The 27,420-nt window shown below is 47.3% G+C and overlaps 1 protein-coding gene across 1 annotated transcript in view; it reads right to left on the reverse strand.

The window, feature by feature from the left end:
* The window catches only part of ankfy1 (ankyrin repeat and FYVE domain containing 1), a 135,738-nt gene that overhangs the window by 45,287 nt on the left and 63,031 nt on the right, over nt 1-27,420 (reverse strand). Inside the window, exons 5-11 of the mRNA XM_072469161.1 lie at nt 21,393-21,516; nt 18,921-19,070; nt 18,274-18,439; nt 6,251-6,455; nt 5,719-5,787; nt 5,382-5,578; nt 243-340 (exon numbers count right to left, since the gene is read on the reverse strand). Coding sequence (XP_072325262.1) covers nt 243-340; nt 5,382-5,578; nt 5,719-5,787; nt 6,251-6,455; nt 18,274-18,439; nt 18,921-19,070; nt 21,393-21,516 — 1,009 coding nt within the window. The remainder of the gene's footprint in view (nt 1-242; nt 341-5,381; nt 5,579-5,718; nt 5,788-6,250; nt 6,456-18,273; nt 18,440-18,920; nt 19,071-21,392; nt 21,517-27,420) is intronic.

The following is a 27,420-nucleotide window of genomic DNA, read 5'->3' on the forward strand; positions in this document are numbered from 1 at the left end:
GTGTTCTTGTACTGGTGAACGTATGCGTGTTGAAGCTACTGACGCAGCTTCATATTCTGCTTTGGAAACTCTATTGCATCACAAAATGCCCTGGAGCAGAATTTAACACAAATTAAATGCAGTTCAATATAAAAGAGGAAGTTGCATCCAATTAATATGTTACAAGGCCATTGATCATAAGGGTTTCCCCATTCTTATAAATCAAGACAGCATTTCCTTGGACATTAACTTCAAAAACTCACCAGGTGATTGGTGTGGTTCACCTTGGCCCCATGAGCAACCAGAAAGAGTGCAGCAGCTTCATTTTCAGTCTCGGATGCTCTTTGCATCAGACAATTGCCTAACACAGAATTCAAGAGTGAAATACACAATTAGAAACCTCTGAAGAGTATAATGGGTTGGGATTAACTAATTAATGGATCTTCTCTCAATTAATGATTTTATACCATGTAAATGGATAGCACCATGATTTACAATTATTCTCAAGCATAATTTGCCAAGGGAGATTGACATAAGGAGTCAGGACCAAGTGTAGTGTTCAGGTAAAGAAATAGCAGAGGTTGGGGAATAATTGAAAGAAATTCAGTCACCATTTTAAAAACTTTACATTTGGTTATTAAGCAAATAACTAGATTTTGCTTCGTTAGATAGCAAAGGTTGTCGGCAAAGTGGGAAACCGTGGTTTTCAGGATAGGAATTTATCTGGAGCAAAGGCTGGGTGGTTCATAGAATCCCTACAGTGAAGGAGGCCATTTGGCCCATCGAGTCTGCACCAGGGCAGCATGTGGCGCAGTGGTTAGCACTGGGACTGCAGTGCTGAGGACCCGGGTTCGAATCCCGGCCCTGGGTCACTGTCCGTGTGGAGTTTGCACATTCTCCTCATATCTGCATAGGTTTCACCCCCATAACCCAAAGATGTGCTGGTTAGGTAGATTGGCACGGCTAAATTGCCCCTTAATTTGAAAAGAAAAATAATTGGCTACTCTAAATTAAAAAGTCTGCACCAACCCTCTAAAAGAGCACCCTACCTAGGCTCACTCCCCCACCTCATCACCCCCACTTAACCATTGGACACTAAGGGGCAATTTAGCATGGCCAATCTACCTAACCTGTACACCTTTGGACTGTCGCAGGAAACCAGAGCACCTGGAGGAAACTCACGGATACACGGGAAGAAAGTGCAAACTCCACACAGTCATTCAAGGCCAGAATTGAATCCGGGTCCCTGTCGCTGCTAACCACTGTGCCACCCCTGGTTAGAGTGTGTCATTACAGCATGACATGCATACATATGGCATGGAACCTTTATAAACATGATCATAGGGAATTTATAGTGGAAAACCCAATAGGAAGTGCGTGCTGAAGAGTTTTGGATGGATTAAGGAACTTGTATGTATAGTATATTGGATATGCACCTGAAATCCAGTAAGATCCAGGAGTAAAGTGTTGGAATAGGAGATCAGACTGGGCAGCTCGTTTTCAGATGGAGCAGGCAAAGTTTTCCGCATTTTCAAAATGCCCGAAATGGATGAGTATATAGGGATGTGGGGAAGGAGTAGTATGTGAATTGCTCCCAAGGAGAGTCATAATTGACACAATGGCTGAATGGTTGCCTTGTGTTGTAATGATTCTATTCTGGTAATATTTTTCCTTCTGAATGCTACGAGAAGTAATTCCCACTGACACTGTTGTACCAAACAAACAGTGAATTGAGAAGTCACCTTTTCACCTGAAACATTAAAAAACTGAAATGACTAAAGCTGCGTATGAAAGAGCTGGGTGTTTTCTGTAGCCATCTGGGATGGCCACTTCCAGAATACAAAATGGACATTTGCAAAGATTACAGGGAAATATGGACAATGCTAAGAAAGAGCCTGCCTGCATATTGGAGAAACAGCTCCCAGACGAGACCAAACTGTAGGCCCATGAGCATATGGATGGCCCATCTCCGGGAACAAAGGAAGATACTTAAGTAACCGATCTGGCCCCAGACCTCACGGCGCCAGCTCCCCAAACCGAAAGCAGAAACAAAAGCAAGGCCAACGGCCACCTAGGACACGCCCAGCCATCAGGACACCCACCCCTTTATTGGTCAGGATCAATGCGAATGATCAAGAAGTGGCCCAATTGATTGGGGCCAAGTTCAAGGCCCGCCCAAAAGCGCGCAAAGCCCCTTCGGGTACAAGGCGGCGGCAGAATCGCTCTCTTGGACCTGGCTCCCACAGCGGAGAGACCAGTCTACCAGCAACACCAGAAACAAGTAGGTCCAAGGTCAACGCTCGCTACCAGATGGACAACCTTAGCTGTTCCCCCCTACCACTTCGACCCCAGCAGCCTCAGAACCGAACAATGGCCATTGTTCCTCTGACTGAGTGGGCGCCCAAAGCTAAGTATAGGCTTTAGCAGTAATGATAGTTTAGTCTGTAGTATTTCATGCACGAGTAGATATTGCTGTGTGTGTAAATAAATAGTATTGACTTTGAACTAACTAACTGGTGTACCGACTCTTTGATCAGTATTCGGGTTTGAACCTTGTGGCGGCATCGAAAGATACCTGGCGACTCTAAAGCGAACGTAATTAGAATTAAGGAAGGCGAGCATATTGACCGCCATATTTAGAAACAACCAAAGAGAGCAACATTTCCCAGAAGTGACCAAACCATGAACTGGGGAGTTATTGGTGGGAAAGCTTAGACCGTCAGAGCCGTCATCACCCAATGGAAAGGAAGCATAGAAGTGTGCCTCGCTGATAATCATACCCGTGAAACCCGGTGGTGCCAGCTAATGTTGGAATAGACTCCTATCTACCCTGCATGAATAAAAGAACAATATGTTGTGGAAATGTGCAGCATGTATAGCTGAAGGGTGGTACTTGCGGTTGTAAAAGACGCATCCTTGTTGTATCAACTATTTAAAATGAAATTTACCTTTTTAGTTGACATTTGTCTGTTGTAAAAGTAAAAAATACAAAAAGTGAAACTTTGTTGCTAATTTCTTTATGGGGTCATTTAGTAAATTTGGTTATTTTGGCTAAAGGATCCCACAACTGGGGCAGCACGGTTGTGCAGTGGTTAGCACTGGTGCCTCACAGCGCCGAGGTCCCAGGTTCGATCCTGGCACTGGGTCACTGTCAGTGTAGAATTTGCACATTCTTCCTATGTTTGTGTGGGTTTCGCTCCCACAACTCAAAAATATACAGGGTAGGTGGATTGGCCAGACTAAATTGCCCCTTAATTGGAAAAATTTAATTGGGTACTCTAAATTTTTTATAATGGATCCCACACCGGGCTTGTAACATCACCAGGTTATAGAGACACTTCAGTCTTGGAGAAAGAGAAAATCATAAAGCAACCAGGAGAAAGAAAATATGAAACCTACAGAAAAATCTCAAACAAGATGTTCTTCTCTGGATATGAACACTAGTCAAGATCATGACCGACCCCATAGGGCACAAACATAACCATTTCTTTCACATGGGGAGACAAGTTAACCTGGCACTTCATAACATGTTGCTTTGAGACATATGCCATATTGGGATGAGGCATCAAATGGTTTGCTTGCTCATCCACCATCACTTTAAAAAAAAAAGTATTCTCAGTGCCGAGGATCCGGGTTCGGTCCCGGCCCTGGGTCACAGTCCGTGTGGAGTTTGCACAAGTGTCTGTGTGGGTCTCACCCCCACAATCCAAAAAGATGTGCAGGGTAGGTGGATTGGCCATGCTAAATTGCCCTTAATTGGAAAAGGAATTGGTACTAAATTTATTTAGGAAAAAAAACATTTTTTAAGTATTACAGGATTTCTACAGTGTCCTGGCCCTAGATTAAATGAGTCACTCATTGCCGATTACTGGGCCTTGCCGTGCTTAAATTAAAATTGCCACATTGCCAAAGGTCGCAAAGCACTTTAGGATGCCAAGGATTTGAACGGTGCTATGTCTGCAAATTCATTCTTTGTTTCTTTTCTTAATATTAAATTAATTTATTTAATTAATTAATTTAGAGATCCAATTCTTTTTTTTTTTTCCTACACAGACATGGGGCGAATGTGCAAATTTCACACGGGGCAGAGATCAAACCGGGTCCTCAGCGCTGGGCAGCAGTGTTAACCACTGCACCGCCATGCTGCCCCACATTCTTTGGTCCCCCAAAAGTTTCTTACTTTCTATGCATTTATTCAGGTGGGACCATCTTGAAGAAACAAAATCCACTATAAGCAAGCCGACAATGCAAGAGGTAGACTGCTCGCACCCTCTCTCACGTCAGAAGTAAAATGAGAACTCAGACTACATCAATACTTTGGATTCCTGCACGCATATCAAACCTGATCCGTGGAGGAAGAGCATAACTAGAGGCTACCAGATAGTCACCAAGAAACCCAGTTGGGAAATCAGAAGAAATTTCCTCATTCAAAGAATGGCAAGATGTGGAACCCTCTACCATAGAATGGCAGGAAATAGAACAGATGTACTTAAGCAGAAGTAAGACAAGCATTTGAGGGAGAGGAAATAAGAGATTGAGGGAAGAAAGTTCAGAGGAAGTTTCATTGGTATTTGAAGTTTGATGATATAGGAGCAGATTAAGTAAGGATGGTGTGACTTGGGAGGTCAAGATGTTCCCACAACATTACTCCCCTCGCCTTTCTCAGTGGTAGAAGATACAGGGGAGAGAGATTCTGTTCAAGTATTCTCAGAGTGCTGTAGTGAAGTTAATTGTGCAGTGCAGCCATGGTATGCTGATGATGCAGTGGGTGGTTATCAAGCTAAGGGGCAGCATGGTAGCACAGTGGTTAGCACTGTTGCTTCACAGAGCCAGGGTCCTGGGTTCAATTCCCGCTTGGGTCACTGTCTGTGCGGAGTCTACATGTTCTCCCAGTGTCTGCATGGGTTTCCTCCGGTGCTCCGGTTTCCTCCCACAAATCCTGAAAGATGTGCTTGTTTGGTGAATTTGACATTCTGAATTCTCCCTCAGTGTACCCGAACAGGCGCCGGAGTCTGGCGACTAGGGGCTTTTCACAGTAACTTCATTGCAGTGTTAATGTAAGCCTACTTGTGACAATTATAAAGATTATTATTATGTGCCCTTCAAGAAAACTGCTCAATCATTGGGATGGTGCTAACCTTTGACATCCTTTCAGGCAAGGGGATGCATGTGCACACTCGCTAAATGCTAGAATGTGTCACTTTATCATGTCAGAACATATGAAAATAGCTCCATCAAATCATCTCGTTTCTAATCACACCAAGTCACCTCGTATACACCAATGTTCCCTCTGATTTTTCATGGCCAGCTTGTAAAGTGCATATTCCAGTCCCTACAGCTCAAGAGGAAACATTGTTATACACAAATATCTCATTTTCATTGTGTGGCAGCTAGTTTCTCACCCGTTGTATCCGGAGCATCAGGATTACTACCCCGCTCAATAAGCTTTGCTGCAAAACTGTTCTCATCAAACGATGTGCCATTTACAACCGGAACATCATCAAATGGATTCACCGACTGATCAGGGTCCACGGTTATATACTGGAGGGCTAACCACAGTGCTGTACTTCCTTCGTGGTCCTTCAGCTCCAAGTCACATCTAGAAAATAGTTAAACCAAGAGACGTTTTTTTTTTTTTTTTTTTTAAAAACAGCGTTGAATCACAGCGTGGTGAAAACAATTACTAGAAATTAAGAGCTGCTTTCAGAAGAAGCAACAACATTTTTGACTCATACTTACTGTTTACACTGCAGTAATTGGGTTAAGACATTCTCGTTGCCTGCCAATATAGATGTGTGCAAGGGTGTCCTGTGTAAAAAGGAAGGAATAGGGGGATGAGAGTTACCCAGTGCAGTGTCTGCTGTTACGGCAATGCTGCACATTATGAACAATCCCACTGTGGAGAAATTATCAGAAAATTTTCAATATCTAAACAATGCATCATTCACAGAATCCAGATTGTTTACAGCTCCTCCAGTTGGATTTAGACATTGTAGGATTAAATTCAATTTACAATCCCAATGCAGAAAGTAGGATGACTCAAACTCATGGCGTTGCTACCCTGATATTTACAACAGCACACCATAAATGGAATTCAGTTCTCCACAATCCAAACAAAGAGAGGCAGAGAAACGAAAAACAGAGTACAAGTGAGAAAGAAGTGATGAAAGTAGTCCTTGGCTGCACACTTATCACACTATCAGAAATTGCAGGAGACTAGATAGGAAAGATGCCAGAGGATAATGTACCCAAAAAACACACTGGTACTCACCGCCCTTTGCTATCCTGCATATTGGAATTGGCAGATGCTTCCAAAAGCGCTTGCGCAATACGTGCCATCCCTACCATTGCTTCTACGGAGTGTTTTTTTAAGCTGTATGATGCCACAAGATGAAGTGGCGTTTCCTGCTCTCCATGTGTAGCTGCATTTACACGGGCACCATTTCGAATCAAGAAGCCAGCGGAAAATTCATCACCTGGGTTAAAAACAATAAAATCCCAAAGTTTTGTTTTAAAATCACACATTAAAAATGCCCATCTTTACCGCTTGTATGAAGATATACACACTACATATACTTTGTAATGTTAAAATTAGATTGAAACCAAATTCAAAAAGGGGAGGAACAAACTTGGATATATACTATCCAAGCTGGAAAGCAGGCTTTCCATACATCAGAAAGATACAGCTGTTGGGAGGTAGAAACCCTAGCTTCTGCTCACAGCCTGCTCCTTCCCTATTAGCACGGAATCCCATAACAACCTTTTATTTTTGCAGGAAACTGGCTTGTGCGATACAGCAGTTAATTTAACAAAATAAACCCTACTGCGCAAACAGGAGTCCACCAATTAAAACTTTTATATTCCAATTTCCTCAGTTTTTCAATATTCATCACCATTCGCACCCAAATAGTTCAAAACAACCAGTCAATCAGCTTCCCCTTACATGTGCTAATGCAAGCCTTATTATGTGCCATGTGACAGTAAATGCCCCTAATAGCCTAAAATGTCATGCTCAATTCTAACAGTTTGATTTCCAGTGCTTACTGAAGGAATAGTTGGGACACAACCACAATTACAGACAGTAATCCTGGATTATAGCATGGGGTAGATGGGAAAGGAGTCAGTTCGCTCCTCCGTCCTATATTCGTCAGTCAACGAATCTCTGGAGAAACTGTAGCTTGCTTCAAGTATCACTCAAATTGATATTTTAAATAAATGCATCAATCTAAATTTATTAAGTTGCTGTTTAGAGCTAAAACTTTGATGATAATGTTTTTGTGGAGGGGGGAGCGGGGTGGAGTGCGGTGGCAAGAGACAATGAAAGATATGGAGGCCATTTCGACTTTGCGATTTCTAATGTGGTCAGCATGGTTTGTTTTCAGGCTATGAAAAATGAACCTTGGGTCCGAGAGCAAATGCAAATTAATGATAACGGTCATTTACCTGAAACATACAACACTTTCCCTCTCCACAGATGCTGCCCGACATGCTGAGCACGTTTTTCTGCTTTTATTCCAAATTAATGTAATACTCTACAGATCAAAAACTTTCCAAGTTCATGTACATGGAGGAAGAATAAAATGCAAGTCTCTTTTATTAACAAACTGTACACTTCCCCAAAATCATCTCCCCTGCACCAGATGGCAACCCTGCATATGCCACACAAGCAGCCCTGGACCATCCAGGCCAAAATAATTAAGTCAGACTATTTAAAGTTGACTCGATTTCTTATATTAAAATTAATGGGAATAAACTACACATCCAACACCGGTAGCCTCATACTGTGCTTCAACAAATTGTAGGAACAATGCAAAAATGTTTCACCCCATAGAATCCTAGCGGGCCAGGAAGCCTATTGAGTCTGCACCAACTCTCTGAAAGAGCACGGACCTCAGTCCACTCCCCTACCTTATCCCAGTCACCCCACCAAACCTGCACATCTCTGGACTGTGGGAGGAAACTAGAGCAATCGGAGGAAACCCACGTAGACAGGGGGAAAACGTGCAAACTCCACATAGTCGCCCAAGACTGGAGCTGAACCCAGGTCCCTGGCGCAGTGAGGCAGCAGTGCTAACCACTGCCACCCAATTGTGAGTAATGGAATGTCACTCAGATAGTACAGTAGTGTAAATGATGCAGAGATAAACAGAACACCATTGGTCACTATCGAGTTTTTCTGCTCTCCTCATGACTCAGAGTTCATCCAGTTAAGTAGCCAAAATCTCAAACTAGCTGGCTACCCACCTCACTTTCAAGCAGCCAAATACTTGCCTTAGCCTTCCACACTGTAGGTACTTTTCTAGCTGTTCAACCATGCACTCACCTTTAGTAAAATCTTCACTCCTGTTCTATCCTGTTCACTCACTTTCAAGCAACCAAATGTGTATCCAGCTCGATTGGCATCCCATCCGCACATGTCCATCTCTCCACCACCAACATATGACGGCACAGTGTACACCACATACAAGATCCTTACTTTACTTTGGTTACTGCACCAAGCCAGGCAATAGCTTCCGTAATGGCCTGATGGAGCTCTGTGCCCTCCCTGGATTTGTCGGGGGTAGCCTTCAAATGATGCCAGTCATTAATTGGGGTGCTCCACAGCTGTGGTCTGGCTTCCCTGCAGGGCTCCACGAGCCAATTTTCTGCACAAAGACAGCCTTGGTCAATGCGGAAACAGTTCGGGAGTTCCCAATGTTGGTGTGACAGGTTGAAGCTGTGGCAGGAGAGCTGTGGGATCTGTGATGAGGAAGTGTTTTTTAATGATGGCATGTTGGTTTCATTCCTGCTGCTATAAGGTCACGGTTATTCCTTGGCACAGTGGTCTTAGCTGTATAGGCTGGTGTAGCGCAAGGTGAGCAGCAGGTGGATTGGCACGGTCCTGGTGTAACAGCAGTCTTGGTCGACGTAAACCTTCTCCAGGAACTTTCTTATTGCAATCTCCTTTCTCGAGAGGGAGCAGGATGTTGCTCAGGAATGGGACGCGGGGGAGTGGAGTTGATTGGAGAGTACCCAAGATGATGTGCATTGTTGTGTTGTGTTTAGTACCTACAAGACTGGTGTGGGGAGAGTTGTTCCACACTGGTGCGCAGTACTCTACCGTCATCCTTAAGGTTTGAGGATCTGGGGCAGCACGGTGGCACAGTGGGTTAGCCCTGCTGCCTCACGGCGCCGAGGACCCAGGTTCGATCCCGGCTCTGGGTCACTGTCCGTGTGGAGTTTGCACATTCTCCCAGTGTTTGCATGGGTTTCGCCCCCACAACCCAAAGATGTGCAGGCTAGGTGGATTGGCCATGATAAATTGCCCCTTAATTGGAAAAAATGAATTGGGTGCTCTAAATTTATATTTTAAAAAAAGATTTGAGGATCTGCACCCCATGAAAAGTCAGCAAGCTTGAAGAGGTTATTTTGCGTTTTGATATTTGCTGCTGTCTTGCTCAATTTTTTCTATGTGTCACTGTTTGGTCAAGAGTAAATACTGCTCGATCCCACACCAACCAATTTCAAAAGAGACAAACATTTGCTTAAACCCATAATTCTCAACACACACTTCCTCACCCCAGAACTAAATCTCCAACCTGCTAAACGTTGCTCAAAATGTAAATAAAACATTCCATAATGTTATGCACAGGAGTGACAAATACAAATGAAGCATTCTGGTAAAGTAGGATTACAGGGCAGGGAGATAATTAGAGACAAGATTTTTCCACAAGTCAAAACCGGGACACAATGAAAAGCCTTGGGTAGGCGGGGCTCAGATAATTGACATGTTGGGCAGCCAATGTCCGGACTCCAGGGAGGGGCAGCTGAAGATATTGGGGGGGGGAGGGGGGGGGGGGGGGGGTCATGTGATGACATCTCCCAGAATACATCTGGCCACAGTTGGGAACTCTATTCCATAAATCTGGAGTCACTGAGAAAAGCCCAAAGGTTTTAACCCAGTATCTTTTCCCCGGAACACCTGAAGCGTTCAAGAAATCTTACTGTTTCAATGCGCTTAATTTTGTATATTGTAAACTACTTCTTTACAAACAATATGCAGTGAAACAAACAAGTAACTCAGAACAGGGTCAGCAGCAAACCAGCCCATTAGTTACAGTTGAACACGAGCAGACTGTGTTAACCTGCAGCAGGAGAACTGCATTTATCATTGAACATCATACCACTAATGTAAGCATTGTACCTGGTAACAGTTTCATAGAGTATCAAATACTTGGGTTACAATTCACATTCCTGGTCCGTCTTTACTGATAATCTGCCTGGTCAAACAATTCCAATGTTTAATAGAAGAAGGACTGTGGAATGGAGTTTTCTGCAGTGAACATTCTGCTCTGGAGGCCACCCAGTCAGGATCATCCAAACCTGCAAAATGATTGGCAGCTTCTCACATCCTGCCAGGACGGCGAACTGGTGAGGATAACCTCTGAAGCAGGAGCCAATGGAATTAAGAGGAAGGCTGAGGGGTGGAGTAATTCTGGTGTACCAGTTACAGCTTTGGTTGAACAACCTATGCTGTGACAGACGAACTGAGCTAGTCGCTGGACGTTGTGAGGACTTGTAAAAAAAAAAAAAATCAGCAATGGAGCCATCAGTATCAAAAAGTTAGTGAAGGTCCCTTGGGCTGAGCTCCTGCTCTGCCTGGCTGCACAATGGTGATGATCATTGCTAAATGGCTGAAGAAACCATAGTGGAGTTGGCTCCAAATCCCATGGTACAGGAGAGTGCAAGGGGTTTTTAATGCGGACAGTAAATGGAATGCAAAAGGTGGGTTAAAGAGGAGGGGGTCTCAGTGGAGCTGAAAACCTGGGCATTCGAGCAATTTGAAGAGGGTGGTTAGTGAAAAGGCAGGGTGGGTGGTCACCATATAAATAATTCAACTCCCATTTAAATGTTGCAATCTCTATTTTAAAATACCTGTGGATTTGGTTGGAGCAGCTTAAAATATTGAGAAATGACAAACTGAGGCACTACAGCACCAAACACTGGCAAAAGGAAGCTATCACTGCATTAGTTTTGATGTAAAAATGTCTAATTTCACGATTCATGGGATTTAGAAGCATGACTTTTAGCTTGGTGCATTTTTTAAATGCAAGATAAAAAGGCAAAACTTAGGTTTGAGAAAGTTGGTTAACATTCTCAAGGTAGTCACAATTCAAAGAATTGTCCATGTTTACTTAAAGGGGTTAGAGTTAGAGATGTGAAAACAATAATCAAAAGATGATTCTCAGCTTCATAAACGGAGCCAGAGAGTCTGGTAAAATTGCAGTTGTCTGCTGGAAAAGAGACATTGTTGTTGAAGCTTTTCATCTTGCACTCAGGACAATCGCTATCATACCAAGTGTAAAGGGAACAACAATTTATACTGTGAGAAGGGAGTGCTGATTGGCTGGCAAGTGGATTTGGATTGATAGAGGCAATGCCATGGAGAATCCACTGGTTGATGATGATTGAGTTAACTATCAAACGGTTTGAAGTTTGAACCAGGCAGCTTGATCCTGATTCCTCAAGGCAGTGCCTTGACCAATGAACCAGCAAATGGCCATCACTTGTTTTGTCTAGCTGAAACAGGCGCAATGTGTGTCCATGCTCTTTCTGTCTGCAAAGAAGAGGGTCCTGTTATTAATATATGTAGCTGGTTTCCCTGGATCAAAAGGAAGTTAGAAAGTAGATCAAAGGGAACTTTAGGGAATTGGGGATAGTAATTAAATCTCTATCTGGGATATTTCATGCGTGCCATTTTGCTGTAGGGATAGATTGCAGAGTGGTGCCCAAAATGTAAACTTGCTGTCTAACCTGCTGAGTTGGGCCAACATTTCCGGTTTCTATTTTAGATTTAAAGCATCTACAGTAATTTGCTTTTGTAATAGGTTTGCAGTTCCTGTTGACTACAATTTAGGTGGGTTAGGGTTAGGGTTTGCAGCACCGTTGCCATCATTTTCAATCTCCTCATACAAAACCCAAGACTCACCCAACCGATCCCTGGGGATTTTGCTAGGAGATCTCAAATATATTAATTAGGGCTATGTCCCATGGAGATTAAAACTTATTGCAACATACAAAATTAAAGGGCTTGAGGAAGGCGTGACGGAGATCAAAAATCAGCTGTAATCTTACTCAATATTGGAGCAAGCTAGAAGAGCCAAATGGCTCTATGTTTAGGTTGATAGGTTAATTGGGAGGTAGGGGAGATGCAGATGAGGTCAGTATCAGATCAGCCATGATCCTATTAAATGGTGAAGCAGGCCCAAGTAGCCTACTTCTGCTCCTTGTTTGTATGTTGAATCCAGAACTTCCGTCGGCCCAACAAAATACAGGTGGAAGCTTAAGGAAACTAATGAGCCAACTGGAGTTTAACAATTATTTTCCTGGTGAAAGCTTAATTCTTAGATTTATTACATTTTAATTTAATTGAGGCGACTGCATTTGAAACTAACTGTATTTACAGTTCAGTACCACAGCCACTGAACTACCAGCAATTTAAGCCATTAAAAAAAAACATATTGAATTGTGGGGTAAGGGACGATTTTAGTTTACAGCAAAGCGTTATGAGCAACTCCCAGGGGCACCTTTTCTTGCTGATTTCAAACAAGGCAGCTAAAGGCAGCGTACTACTTGGCTATAATGGCAGGTCGCGCAACAAGGGGCAGGTCGCGCAACAAGGGGCAGGTCGCGCAACAAGGGGCAGGTCGCGCAACAAGGGGCAGGTCGCGCAACAAGGGGCAGGTCGCGCAACAAGGGGCAGGTCGCGCAACAAGGGGCAGGTCGCGCAACAAGGGGCAGGTCGCGCAACAAGGGGCAGGTCGCGCAACAAGGGGCAGGTCGCGCAACAAGGGGCAGGTCGCGCAACAAGGGGCAGGTCGCGCAACAAGGGGCAGGTCGCGCAACAAGGGGCAGGTCGCGCAACAAGGGGCAGGTCGCGCAACAAGGGGCAGGTCGCGCAACAAGGGGCAGGTCGCGCAACAAGGGGCAGGTCGCGCAACAAGGGGCAGGTCGCGCAACAAGGGGCAGGTCGCGCAACAAGGGGCAGGTCGCGCAACAAGGGGCAGGTCGCGCAACAAGGGGCAGGTCGCGCAACAAGGGGCAGGTCGCGCAACAAGGGGCAGGTCGCGCAACAAGGGGCAGGTCGCGCAACAAGGGGCAGGTCGCGCAACAAGGGGCAGGTCGCGCAACAAGGGGCAGGTCGCGCAACAAGGGGCAGGTCGCGCAACAAGGGGCAGGTCGCGCAACAAGGGGCAGGTCGCGCAACAAGGGGCAGGTCGCGCAACAAGGGGCAGGTCGCGCAACAAGGGGCAGGTCGCGCAACAAGGGGCAGGTCGCGCAACAAGGGGCAGGTCGCGCAACAAGGGGCAGGTCGCGCAACAAGGGGCAGGTCGCGCAACAAGGGGCAGGTCGCGCAACAAGGGGCAGGTCGCGCAACAAGGGGCAGGTCGCGCAACAAGGGGCAGGTCGCGCAACAAGGGGCAGGTCGCGCAACAAGGGGCAGGTCGCGCAACAAGGGGCAGGTCGCGCAACAAGGGGCAGGTCGCGCAACAAGGGGCAGGTCGCGCAACAAGGGGCAGGTCGCGCAACAAGGGGCAGGTCGCGCAACAAGGGGCAGGTCGCGCAACAAGGGGCAGGTCGCGCAACAAGGGGCAGGTCGCGCAACAAGGGGCAGGTCGCGCAACAAGGGGCAGGTCGCGCAACAAGGGGCAGGTCGCGCAACAAGGGGCAGGTCGCGCAACAAGGGGCAGGTCGCGCAACAAGGGGCAGGTCGCGCAACAAGGGGCAGGTCGCGCAACAAGGGGCAGGTCGCGCAACAAGGGGCAGGTCGCGCAACAAGGGGCAGGTCGCGCAACAAGGGGCAGGTCGCGCAACAAGGGGCAGGTCGCGCAACAAGGGGCAGGTCGCGCAACAAGGGGCAGGTCGCGCAACAAGGGGCAGGTCGCGCAACAAGGGGCAGGTCGCGCAACAAGGGGCAGGTCGCGCAACAAGGGGCAGGTCGCGCAACAAGGGGCAGGTCGCGCAACAAGGGGCAGGTCGCGCAACAAGGGGCAGGTCGCGCAACAAGGGGCAGGTCGCGCAACAAGGGGCAGGTCGCGCAACAAGGGGCAGGTCGCGCAACAAGGGGCAGGTCGCGCAACAAGGGGCAGGTCGCGCAACAAGGGGCAGGTCGCGCAACAAGGGGCAGGTCGCGCAACAAGGGGCAGGTCGCGCAACAAGGGGCAGGTCGCGCAACAAGGGGCAGGTCGCGCAACAAGGGGCAGGTCGCGCAACAAGGGGCAGGTCGCGCAACAAGGGGCAGGTCGCGCAACAAGGGGCAGGTCGCGCAACAAGGGGCAGGTCGCGCAACAAGGGGCAGGTCGCGCAACAAGGGGCAGGTCGCGCAACAAGGGGCAGGTCGCGCAACAAGGGGCAGGTCGCGCAACAAGGGGCAGGTCGCGCAACAAGGGGCAGGTCGCGCAACAAGGGGCAGGTCGCGCAACAAGGGGCAGGTCGCGCAACAAGGGGCAGGTCGCGCAACAAGGGGCAGGTCGCGCAACAAGGGGCAGGTCGCGCAACAAGGGGCAGGTCGCGCAACAAGGGGCAGGTCGCGCAACAAGGGGCAGGTCGCGCAACAAGGGGCAGGTCGCGCAACAAGGGGCAGGTCGCGCAACAAGGGGCAGGTCGCGCAACAAGGGGCAGGTCGCGCAACAAGGGGCAGGTCGCGCAACAAGGGGCAGGTCGCGCAACAAGGGGCAGGTCGCGCAACAAGGGGCAGGTCGCGCAACAAGGGGCAGGTCGCGCAACAAGGGGCAGGTCGCGCAACAAGGGGCAGGTCGCGCAACAAGGGGCAGGTCGCGCAACAAGGGGCAGGTCGCGCAACAAGGGGCAGGTCGCGCAACAAGGGGCAGGTCGCGCAACAAGGGGCAGGTCGCGCAACAAGGGGCAGGTCGCGCAACAAGGGGCAGGTCGCGCAACAAGGGGCAGGTCGCGCAACAAGGGGCAGGTCGCGCAACAAGGGGCAGGTCGCGCAACAAGGGGCAGGTCGCGCAACAAGGGGCAGGTCGCGCAACAAGGGGCAGGTCGCGCAACAAGGGGCAGGTCGCGCAACAAGGGGCAGGTCGCGCAACAAGGGGCAGGTCGCGCAACAAGGGGCAGGTCGCGCAACAAGGGGCAGGTCGCGCAACAAGGGGCAGGTCGCGCAACAAGGGGCAGGTCGCGCAACAAGGGGCAGGTCGCGCAACAAGGGGCAGGTCGCGCAACAAGGGGCAGGTCGCGCAACAAGGGGCAGGTCGCGCAACAAGGGGCAGGTCGCGCAACAAGGGGCAGGTCGCGCAACAAGGGGCAGGTCGCGCAACAAGGGGCAGGTCGCGCAACAAGGGGCAGGTCGCGCAACAAGGGGCAGGTCGCGCAACAAGGGGCAGGTCGCGCAACAAGGGGCAGGTCGCGCAACAAGGGGCAGGTCGCGCAACAAGGGGCAGGTCGCGCAACAAGGGGCAGGTCGCGCAACAAGGGGCAGGTCGCGCAACAAGGGGCAGGTCGCGCAACAAGGGGCAGGTCGCGCAACAAGGGGCAGGTCGCGCAACAAGGGGCAGGTCGCGCAACAAGGGGCAGGTCGCGCAACAAGGGGCAGGTCGCGCAACAAGGGGCAGGTCGCGCAACAAGGGGCAGGTCGCGCAACAAGGGGCAGGTCGCGCAACAAGGGGCAGGTCGCGCAACAAGGGGCAGGTCGCGCAACAAGGGGCAGGTCGCGCAACAAGGGGCAGGTCGCGCAACAAGGGGCAGGTCGCGCAACAAGGGGCAGGTCGCGCAACAAGGGGCAGGTCGCGCAACAAGGGGCAGGTCGCGCAACAAGGGGCAGGTCGCGCAACAAGGGGCAGGTCGCGCAACAAGGGGCAGGTCGCGCAACAAGGGGCAGGTCGCGCAACAAGGGGCAGGTCGCGCAACAAGGGGCAGGTCGCGCAACAAGGGGCAGGTCGCGCAACAAGGGGCAGGTCGCGCAACAAGGGGCAGGTCGCGCAACAAGGGGCAGGTCGCGCAACAAGGGGCAGGTCGCGCAACAAGGGGCAGGTCGCGCAACAAGGGGCAGGTCGCGCAACAAGGGGCAGGTCGCGCAACAAGGGGCAGGTCGCGCAACAAGGGGCAGGTCGCGCAACAAGGGGCAGGTCGCGCAACAAGGGGCAGGTCGCGCAACAAGGGGCAGGTCGCGCAACAAGGGGCAGGTCGCGCAACAAGGGGCAGGTCGCGCAACAAGGGGCAGGTCGCGCAACAAGGGGCAGGTCGCGCAACAAGGGGCAGGTCGCGCAACAAGGGGCAGGTCGCGCAACAAGGGGCAGGTCGCGCAACAAGGGGCAGGTCGCGCAACAAGGGGCAGGTCGCGCAACAAGGGGCAGGTCGCGCAACAAGGGGCAGGTCGCGCAACAAGGGGCAGGTCGCGCAACAAGGGGCAGGTCGCGCAACAAGGGGCAGGTCGCGCAACAAGGGGCAGGTCGCGCAACAAGGGGCAGGTCGCGCAACAAGGGGCAGGTCGCGCAACAAGGGGCAGGTCGCGCAACAAGGGGCAGGTCGCGCAACAAGGGGCAGGTCGCGCAACAAGGGGCAGGTCGCGCAACAAGGGGCAGGTCGCGCAACAAGGGGCAGGTCGCGCAACAAGGGGCAGGTCGCGCAACAAGGGGCAGGTCGCGCAACAAGGGGCAGGTCGCGCAACAAGGGGCAGGTCGCGCAACAAGGGGCAGGTCGCGCAACAAGGGGCAGGTCGCGCAACAAGGGGCAGGTCGCGCAACAAGGGGCAGGTCGCGCAACAAGGGGCAGGTCGCGCAACAAGGGGCAGGTCGCGCAACAAGGGGCAGGTCGCGCAACAAGGGGCAGGTCGCGCAACAAGGGGCAGGTCGCGCAACAAGGGGCAGGTCGCGCAACAAGGGGCAGGTCGCGCAACAAGGGGCAGGTCGCGCAACAAGGGGCAGGTCGCGCAACAAGGGGCAGGTCGCGCAACAAGGGGCAGGTCGCGCAACAAGGGGCAGGTCGCGCAACAAGGGGCAGGTCGCGCAACAAGGGGCAGGTCGCGCAACAAGGGGCAGGTCGCGCAACAAGGGGCAGGTCGCGCAACAAGGGGCAGGTCGCGCAACAAGGGGCAGGTCGCGCAACAAGGGGCAGGTCGCGCAACAAGGGGCAGGTCGCGCAACAAGGGGCAGGTCGCGCAACAAGGGGCAGGTCGCGCAACAAGGGGCAGGTCGCGCAACAAGGGGCAGGTCGCGCAACAAGGGGCAGGTCGCGCAACAAGGGGCAGGTCGCGCAACAAGGGGCAGGTCGCGCAACTAATGAAGAAAACACAGGTTTTCCAGGGAGGGAATAATAAAACATTTCATGCATGAAGCTCAACAGAAGCTTAAGGTGTAGGACCTCATCTTTTGGATTAGACACCTTACCACCTTCTGAGCAGAGTTCAACAATTTGAGATCATAACCACTGCTCCCAATGTTTCAACCAGCTACTGGTAATGACCCAAACCTCTCTTGACTGGTTACTTTTGTCCCATTACCAACTCCTTTTTGCCTTGCATTATCATCCCTTTTGTCTTTTGATCTTATTGGCCTTCCACCCAATCAGACCTTCCCATTTGTTCCTTCCTCCCGGCACCCCCACTATCGTCTGTCCCTGTACTTGATTATAACCCGTTATCTTGCAGCACGGTAGCACAGTGGTTATCACAGTTGCTTCACAGCTCCAGGGTCCCAGGTTTGAATCCCGGCTTGGGTCACTGTCTGTGCGGAGTCTGCATGTTCTCCCAGTGTCTGCGTGGGTTTCCTCCGGGTGCTCCGGTTTCCTTCCACAGTCCAAAGATGTGCAGGTCAGGTGGATTGGCCATGCTGAATTGCCCCGAGTGTCCAAAAAGGTTGGATTGGGTTACGAGAATAGTGTGGAGGCGTGGGCTTGAGTGAGGTGCTCTTTCCAAGGGCCAGTTCAGACACGATGGGCCGAATGGCCTCCTTCTGCACTGTAAATTCTATGATTCTCTCTGAACATTACCCAGCTATGAAAAGTCAATCCTGAAACATTAGCTTTGTTTCTCCTCCACAAGTTACCCAAGCCGAATGCTTCCAAAATTTGTTTTATTTCAGATTTTCAGCAGCCACAGTACTTGTATCATGAGTGGGATTTCCAAATTGGTGGATATGTAATAACTGGTGAGGCCGATATCTTGGTCACGTAATAATTTAATACATGCAATATTGACAAGCTACTGTCACACTTGGGGTCTGTGCTTCTTCCCCCCCCCCCCCCCCAAAGCTATCTCAGCCATCAATATTGACTTTCATTCCTTTGCCATTACTTTACCTCTTTGGATCGCCTTGTGAAGCAAACTCCAGCCACTCTTATCCACCATGTCAACATCAGCCTTATTATTAACCAGTGTTGTTGCAATACTCTCCAGCTGTCGAGAGAGCGCTAGATCCAAGGCAAGGTCTCCATTATCATCGAGTTCATTCAGTTTACCAGGTAACTGGAAATGTAGTAATGAACAAATAATAAAAAAAACCTGACATCAAGTCAAATCGAACAGTGCAAAATTACTGCTGGTGGTGTTACCATATACAAGCTTGCCCCACTCAATAAATCCATTTAACAGGGGCAATAATCTGTTTTCAAAGCAGGTTATTCCTCAGTTAACAGTACAGAATCCAATTATATAGGTTAACGTATCCAAACTGAGTTCTGGCTCACCAGGCTGCTCCATTCTATTTGCGTTTGTCCCCATCAGATTTGTCTTGTTGGAATTTTATGAGTTTCAAGTTTTAAAAAGGGCAGTTTCTGAGCAAGAAACCAAATTCATTACACCAAAATCAGTTATCAGGATGTATAGAACAGAGTATCTGAGGAACTAGGCACAAGATTCCTCAAATGTACCCAAGTGAATTCCACATGGTCAGATCCTAAATGTGGGTCATTACACCTTTGCTTCGGTTAATAGAAGATGCTCCTACCTGGGAGTCCATTGCAATGAGGTAGAGAAAAACAACATCTTCTCTTTCCACTTTGATAGCTTTATGCAAAGGGTAGTCAGTCTTTGATTTAATCATTTTGTACAACAAAGGAGCGGTCATACTGCTGAAATCATCCTTCTGCAGATCATCCTAAATAAACAAAAAACAGAAACTGCTGTTATAGGTAAAGTAGATTAATCACTTCAAAGTGATTTTTTCCAATTGCTTTTTTGCTATTTCTTCCATTTACCAAATATGGGCATACTAACAAGAGCATTTATTGCCCATCTCCAATTGCCTTCAAGAGATAGTAATGAGCAACCTTCTTCAATACAGGCCAAACGGAGGAAGGATGACAAATTTTCTTTCAAAGAGGTTAGTGAACTAGATGGGTATTTAAGACAATCCAGTATTATGGTCACCATTACAAATATTGATTTGCATTAGATTAATTTAGTTCCTCAGCTGTCACAGTGGGATTCAAATGCATGTCTCTGGATCAATAATCCAGGACTCTTGACTGGTGCCCATTTAACGGAATAGAACGGACTGTAGCTCCTGCAGGCTACAACTTTATCTTAAAATAAGTCTAGAATAAACAACATTTACAGCACAGCATTTCAATCCAAAGTAACTCATTACATGTACAGTGCTATGGGAGCCCCAAGATTATGAAAGGCATGACAGAAATACACATCTTTTTCTTTCATATTATAAAACTCTCAAACCTTTCAACTTAATTTCTACCACTGCTTTGCAATGGTTTTGGTACCAATGCTATGAAAATGGTGGAAATTGAAATTCTACATACTGTGCTGTATGTGGGTCTGCAAAGAATCTTAATAGCAAAAAAAATTAATGCATATTTTACTAAGCACAAGATCACCAGGTACGGTTATACGTGATAGCTTGTTTCAGTTCCAAAAACAACTAATGGCTGACAGAACAATATTTGTTTCCTCCCCTCGACTCCTTGGGGCACATTTTTTTCACACCCGTCCCAATAGTCAATCCTCATAGGGGCAAAACAACAAAATTAATAAAAGACCCAATAATTTGCATTTGGCGATGTTAGACAGGAGAATGGAAGGATTTTCAAATAGCACCATGGACTCGCACATCTAACTGAAGAGCGAGAGGAATCACAATTCCCTTCTTTTTAAAATATAAATTTAAGAGTGCCCAATTATTGTTTTTCCAATTAGGAGACAATTTAGTGTGGCCAATCCATCTAGCCTGTGCATCTTTGGGTTGTGGGGGTGAGGCCCATGCAAACACAGGAAGAATGTGCAAACTCCACACGGATAATGACCCGGTGCCAGGATCGAACCCGGGTCCTTAGCGCCGTGATGCAGCAGTGCTAACCATTGCGCCACCATGCCGCCCAGAGGGGATCTCAATTCTACCCAAAAAGTTTTTTTTTTTTCTTAAGCAGTGTGGAAACCCAAATTGCATCAACCACTGTTGTGGCAGAGATAAACTAACCGCAGACTGGAGATCAAACCTCGGACCTCTTGGGACTTCATAGCTCAGGTTACTAACCAGCAGAGACAGAGCACAATGGCATTTCTAACCATGGAATTTACTGCATATCTTGGATTCTGTGGTCATCAATTCAGGGTGAAAAAAAAATTCCAACTCCAAGTAGCAAAAAAAAAAAAAAAAAAAAAAAAAAAAAAAAAAAAAAAAAAAAAAAAAAAAAAAAAAAAAAAAAAAAAAAAAAAAAAAGTCCTTAGTATGTATTTTATTCATAACATGTGAAACAGGTTTTGGATTAATTTGCACAAGATAAACAATATGGCGATGTTCAATGTCAGCATCGAGCACTCTAGTTGCAGCACAAGGTCTTTCCCAATTAATTAAACCATTTGCAATACAGGGGGCTCCCCAGTCAAATGCTTCAGCTATTGCACAAGAGTTTCCAACTGACCGTTCAACGCTGAAGACTATCGGCACTTTTCACTGAAGTGCAAATTAGGAGCACCGGAGGACATTTTTTGTTTTTTTAAAGTCTGACCTGGAGTCAAAGCTAGAGTGGAAATAATTTTTAAAACGGCAGTAGTTGACACTTCTTTAACTTAAAGGAAGGAGAGAAAAGGGGTTGAAATAAGCTGCCATCCTTGGATATTCCTCATGCAGATCCCTACAGTTAAATCACATTAAAAAAAAAGTCTGCCCATTCACCAATTTGGGAAATTATACACAGCATTTCAAAGTCACCTCATTTGTGTTGTATTTTGCATCCAATTTATATGGTGTTCATTAAGTACACAGGCAAAACAGCACTGTAAAAGTTACAGATTAAAGTGCAGAATTCTTGACAAATATCCAAGATAAATTTGGAAGATAACCCAGAGCGATGGTATAAAATATAGCATCATGCTTTACATGTAATTCTGAAGTGCCTTGGGATATTTTACTCCATTAAAAAGGTGCTTTATAAATGCATGCAATCGTTGTCTTTTCACTCACCCAATGGCTAGCTATAATCTCAGAACAGTAGTTCAACAACGTGTTAGCATTCAGCTCCTCTGCAGTCTGATAGAATCGAATACAGTTCCTCACATTAACCAAAGACATTACTCCTTTCTCACACCTGCCAGCAGGGAAAAAGTATAAGACATGAATACACTATTGTGAATGTGCAGACCACATATTCAAAAACTATATTTTGCCACCATAATTAAAAGAGGTGTGATCCCTCACCACAGCACTCGAACATACCTAGTGAAACAAGTGCACCCAAATCCACTTAATGCCAGCATCGTAGCCTGGATTTTAAAAAACTACTTTTTTTTTTGCATTTGAACAAAGACACCAGTGTCAGAGTATAAGTAACTTACCAACATGCAATCTGTATTGGCATCTGATAGTCAAGGTTACCAAAACTTATAAACCCTACTGAATTCTTGGTAATAAGAGTAGATAATGGGAATGAAATGAGCATCACATACATGGACTTAAGAGATTTCCGCTAAGGTACGGCAAGTAGACCCCGGACTAAAAAGGTCAACACATGTAGAGTTATGAGACAACATACTAGTCCCTATGAACAACTAGTTACAAAGCAGAACACAGTCAGGATTAAACAGTAATTACTCAAGACTAGCAGAAGATAGGTAGTAGCATTCCACAGGGGTCTGTGCTAAGGCAATTGATATAAATTATTTGGACTCAGGAATTGGAAGTACTGTGTGTCAAAATTTGGGGGCATAGTTAATACTGAGGAAGCCCTCGACTTGAGGCAACGGGCAAGCGATTGATGCACCAGTGGGGGAGCATTTTACAGACAGCGATCATAACTCCGTTAGATTCAAAATTGTTATGGAAAAGGGCAAGAATGGGCCTGAAATCAACGTTCTAAACTGGGGGAAGGCCAATTTTGATATGGTCAGATACGATTTTGCCGGAATGGACTGGGAACAGGCACTTTTAGGTAAATCTGTGACAGAACAGATTATGGTGGCAAGCGCTGCTGTCTCACAGCTCTAAGGACCCGGTTCAATTCTGGCCTCGGGTGACTGTCTGCGTGCAGTTTGCACTTTCTCCCAGTGTCAGCGTGGGTTTCCTCCCACAGTTCAAAGATGAGCAGGTTAGGTAGATTGGCCACGCTAAATTGCCCCTTAAGATTAAGTGGGGTTACGGGGATAGGGTGGAGGCATGGTCTTAAGTAGGGTGGGTGCTCGTTCCAAGGGCTGGTACAGACTCGATGGATTAGGTTCTATGATTCTAACAGTGGGAAGCATTTGAGAAGGAAATGAGAGTGGAGGGCCAACATGTTCTAATAAAGGAAAAGGCTAGGACCAACAAATCCAAAAAACCCTGGATAATGAGGGATTAACAACATTGGATAAGAGAAAGAAAGATACTTGGGGTCAATAGACGGCTAAAAACAGCAAAAGCCCAAGGTGTATATAAAATGTGCAAGAGGGAACTTAAAAAGCAAATTAGGAGAGCAAAAAAAGGGACTTGATAGGATACTGGCAGGTAAAATAAAGGAAAGTCCCAAGTTGTTTTACAAAAACATTAAGAGCAAAAGGAAATAGCTGGGGCGCTGGCTATAATTTTCAATTCCTCTCTGGCCACAGCTAGAAAGGGTGCAGAGTAAATTTACCAGGATGTTACCTGGGCTGGTGAGATTTTTGGTTAGAGAGAGTGCATCTACATCACATGGACTCCAGCAGTTCACAAAGGCAGCTCAACACCACCTCCTGAAGGACAATTAGGGATGGCCAACAAAGCCCACTTCATTTTTAAAAACTGGGGTTGTTTTCCTTGGAGCAGAGACAACTGGGGGGGGGGGGGGGGGGGGGCAACATGATTGAGATGTATCAAATTAAGAGGGGAGGGACTTCCAGTGGAGTTTTGTTCGGTGTGGGGGCGGGGAGGGAGAAACATGCACGAGGTGGCTCCCACTAGAGTACTGCACTTTTGCCATTTTTTCAGTTTAAGGGGGTGTTTTCTTTAAAAACCCACAGAATTAATGGATTCTACATAGGCGAAATGCCCAGAAAGACTAGGGGGAAAAAGGCAGAAAGTAGAAGTTAGTCAACAGAATCGGAGACCTCTCAAGAGCTCGTAGGCAGAAAAGATAGCGGAGGCCACTCCACCAATGGCAGAGGTGCTTTTGAGTACCTTGAAACACTTTCAGGCTGTGTCGGAGGACCTCATCAAATTCATGGATGCAGCCTTATTCCTCATCAGAGTGGCTTGGGAGAAGATCAACAAACCGTGAAAACCCATGGAGCCACAATAAAAGACTTCGAGACAGTGATCAGATTGCCTCACTGTGAGTGTAGATGTCGCTGGTGGATGAAGTCAATAAATCACTGAAGGCCAAGGTGAATGATTTAGAGAATCAGTCCAAGAGGCAAAAAATTTGAATGTATGGCTGCCAAAGGGGAAGGGATGGAAGGCCCGACACTCGCAGAGATGTTTGGTAAGATGGTGGGGGAAGGTGGATTCACAGCCCCTCCGAAGTTGGACCAAGCCTACCGTTCATTTTGGCAGAGGCGTCGTCCTGATGATGCACCGCGTGCGGCAGTGAGGTTTTATTGCTCCAAAGAGAAAGAGAAGGTTCTGAGGTGGGAGAGGGAAGATCTGGACTTCAAGTGGGAAGGTTACACCATCAGGTTTTACCAAGACGTGGGAACAGGGCTGGTGAAGAAAAGGGCTGCGTTCACCAAAGCCAAGGCCGCCCTGCACAAAAGAGACGACCGATTTGCTGTGGTGTACCTGGCACGGTGAAGAGTGAATTGAGGGAAAGGACTATTTATTTGATGTGGAGAGGCAAGCTCATTTGTAAAGAAAAACAGGTTGGGCTTTGAGGTATTTGAGTTTTTTGGGTGCGTGCTGAATTGTTGGAGTTCCAGGCTTATTTTAACATTTTCCTGTTCTTGTTAGGGTTGAATTTTTACTGTTTGGGGTTGAGTTTGATGTGGGCTTCAGTTCCGATTGTTATGAAAATATAGAGCTCCCTGTTGGAGAACAATGGTTTATGGGTTTTTTCTTGGAACCATTTTTCTTCACTAGTTGGGAGCCGTCCTGCTAACCCAAGAGTCAGCTAACAGGAGCAGTAAAGGATTGACTGCAGCTCATTATAGCAGTTTAGATAATGAGCCTAGTTCTTGTTTTGTTTAGGTTTGCTAGAGTAGATTTTAGTTGTCTACGTTCGCCTTACTGTTCGCTGTATGCATATTTGAGTGGAGTCGTATCAGAGGGTGAGGGCAGTTTATGGACAGTGGCTGTAGATTGGTGTGTTAAGTCTTGTGATGAACTCCAATGAATACAATCCTAAACTCCAATGAATACAATCCTAGCCGACTCAATCTCTCCTCATATGACAGTCCCGCCATCCCGGGAATCAACCTGGTAAACCTTCACTGCACTCCCTCCATAGCAAGATCATCCTTCCTCAGATAATGACAAAAACTACACACACTACTCCAGGTGTGGCTTCACCAATGCCCCATACAATTGCAGTAAAACGATTCTCAAATCCTCTCACTATGAAGAGCAACATACCATTTCCTTCTTTACTTTTTGGGGCAGCACGGTAGCACAAGGGGATAGCACTGTGACTTCACAGCGCCAGGGTCCCAAGTTAGATTCCCCGCTGGGTCACTGTCTGCACGTTCTCCCCATGTCTGCGTGGGTTTCCGCTGGGTGCTCCGGTTTCCTCCCACAGTCCAAAGACGTGCAGGTTAGGTGGATTTGGCCATGATAAATTGCCCTTAGTGACCAAAAAAAAAGGTTATAAGGGATCATTGGGTTACGGGGATAGGGTGAAAGTGAGAGCTCAAGTGGGTCGGTGCAGACTCGATGGGCCGAATAGCCTCCTTCTGCACTGTATGTTCTATGTTCTAACTTCAAGTTTGAAAATACTACATTTTATTCCTTCGTCCAACTCATTAATATATAATGGGGTTCTAGCACAGATTCCTGTGGCACGCCACTAGTCACTGCCTGCCAATCAGAAAAAGACCTATTTATTCCAACTTTTGCTTCCCGTCTGCTAACCAGCTTTCTGCTCTTCCTGCTCCTTTCTTCTATGCATCTATGTATCCCATGTACTACCGAGTAATCTGCTATGCGAGACCTTGTTGAAAGCCTTCTGAAAGTCTAAATGAACCGGTCCTACCTAGTCAACTCTACTCTTTACATCTTCAAAGAATTCCAGTAGATTTGTCAAGCATGATTTCCCTTTCGGAAATCCTTGCCGACTGTCTGAATACACCACTTCTTTTCAAATGATGCGCTATGAAATCCTTGAATCCAGCAACTTCCTTCCTACCGACGCTAGACTCATTGGTCTATAATTCCCCGTTTTCTCTCTACCTCCCTTTTTGAGTAGCAGGGCTATATTACCTATCCTCCAATCTCTAGGAACCATTCCAGAGTCTAAACAACTTTGGAAAATGACCACCAATGGGTCTACTATTGCTAGAGACACTTCCAATTAATTTCCCCAACACCATTCCTTCAGCTCCTCATTGAAACTTGTGTTTCTCAGAACTTCAGTGGGCGAGAGAGTGAGCCACCTTGTGACTGTTATGAGAAGGGGGTCTGACTGGCCCACAATCCAGCTTCGCTTCATAAATTAAATTGTACTAGTCTGGTTGATGGTGTCAAGACCAACATAAGAGGTGGGATAACCTCCCTTGTCCTTGGCAGGCAGAGTTCGTACTCCATTTTAAATTCTTTTTCAATGTCTCCCCAAGTCCTTTTTCATCAGTCAATATGTCCTCCTTTGTTTGGGCAGGTAAGACTTCAAGGACCCATGGGGCTTTGATCCAAAGAGAGAGACCAGTCATGAGGCTTGGCCCTACCCAATGTGCTGTTTTACTATTGGCCAGTCAATATTGTTGTGGTTCAGTGTGGTTCTAAACGGGGACAAATGGAAGTGAGCTCCTGCAATGTCTCTAGCATTGGTGCAATAGTTACAGCATCATTACCTTTCTCTCCAGTGAGATTTTGCCTGAATCCAGAGGTGGTGTCCACCCTGAGAATTTGGAAGCACTTGAGAAAACATTTTAAGCTCTGTTCCCTGTTTTCACTAGCCCCCATCTTCAACCACCTTTTTCTGCCAGTGGTTCCAGACTCAAGTTTTTAAAGTCATGGGAGGGGGAGGGTTTGGAGAGATTTGAAGACCTGTTTGTGGAGGGGAGGTTTGCCAGTTTTAAGGAGCTGATGGAGAAATCCCAACTGCCTGGTTCCAGTCTTTTCAGATATGCAGTGGAGGTGAGGCATGTGGGGAATGGACAAATAATAGCATTAATTAATCCAGGAATTTAGGAGAAACTTTACTCTGAACCTTCTGACTTTACTACATTCAGCAGTTGAGGTGAATGGCATTGATACACTCAAGGGAAAACTAGGCAAGCACTTAGGGCGAAAGAAATACAAGGATAGGACAATAGGACGAGATGAAGCTCAGTGGGAGGACGAGCTTGTGGAGTATAAACAGCAGCTTGGACCTGTTGACCCATTGGTCTTGTTCCCATTGACCTGGTCAAGGCAGGATGGAAAAATGAATCAATTTCAGCCTGGCTACTTTATAAAAATTATTTTTTCAGTGGGTTCACTGTGGTTAGCACTGCTGCCTCACAGCACGGAGGATCCACGTTCGATCCCGGCCCACTGTTCGTGTGGAGTTTGCACATTCTCCCAGTGTCTGCGTGGGTCTCACCGCCACAACCCAAAAGAATATGTAGGGTAGGTGGATTGGCCACACCAAATTACCCCTCAGTTGGGAAAAAAGATTTGGATACTATAAAGAATAAAGTTTAAAATTATTTTCGGTTTTTGAAATGGACATTACTGGGCTGGCAAAACTGCACAAGCTGATCATTTTTCAAAAATAAATTTAGAGTACCCAATTATTATTTATTTTCCAATTAAGGGACAATTTAGCGTGGCCAATCGACTTACCCTGCAAATCCTTTGGGTTTGTGGGGGGGAAACCCACGCAGACATCACATGCTGGTTTCTGGAAGTTTCT

The sequence above is a fragment of the Scyliorhinus torazame genome, chromosome 12 (assembly GCF_047496885.1).
Source record: "Scyliorhinus torazame isolate Kashiwa2021f chromosome 12, sScyTor2.1, whole genome shotgun sequence".
NCBI classification, from domain to species: domain Eukaryota; kingdom Metazoa; phylum Chordata; class Chondrichthyes; order Carcharhiniformes; family Scyliorhinidae; genus Scyliorhinus; species Scyliorhinus torazame.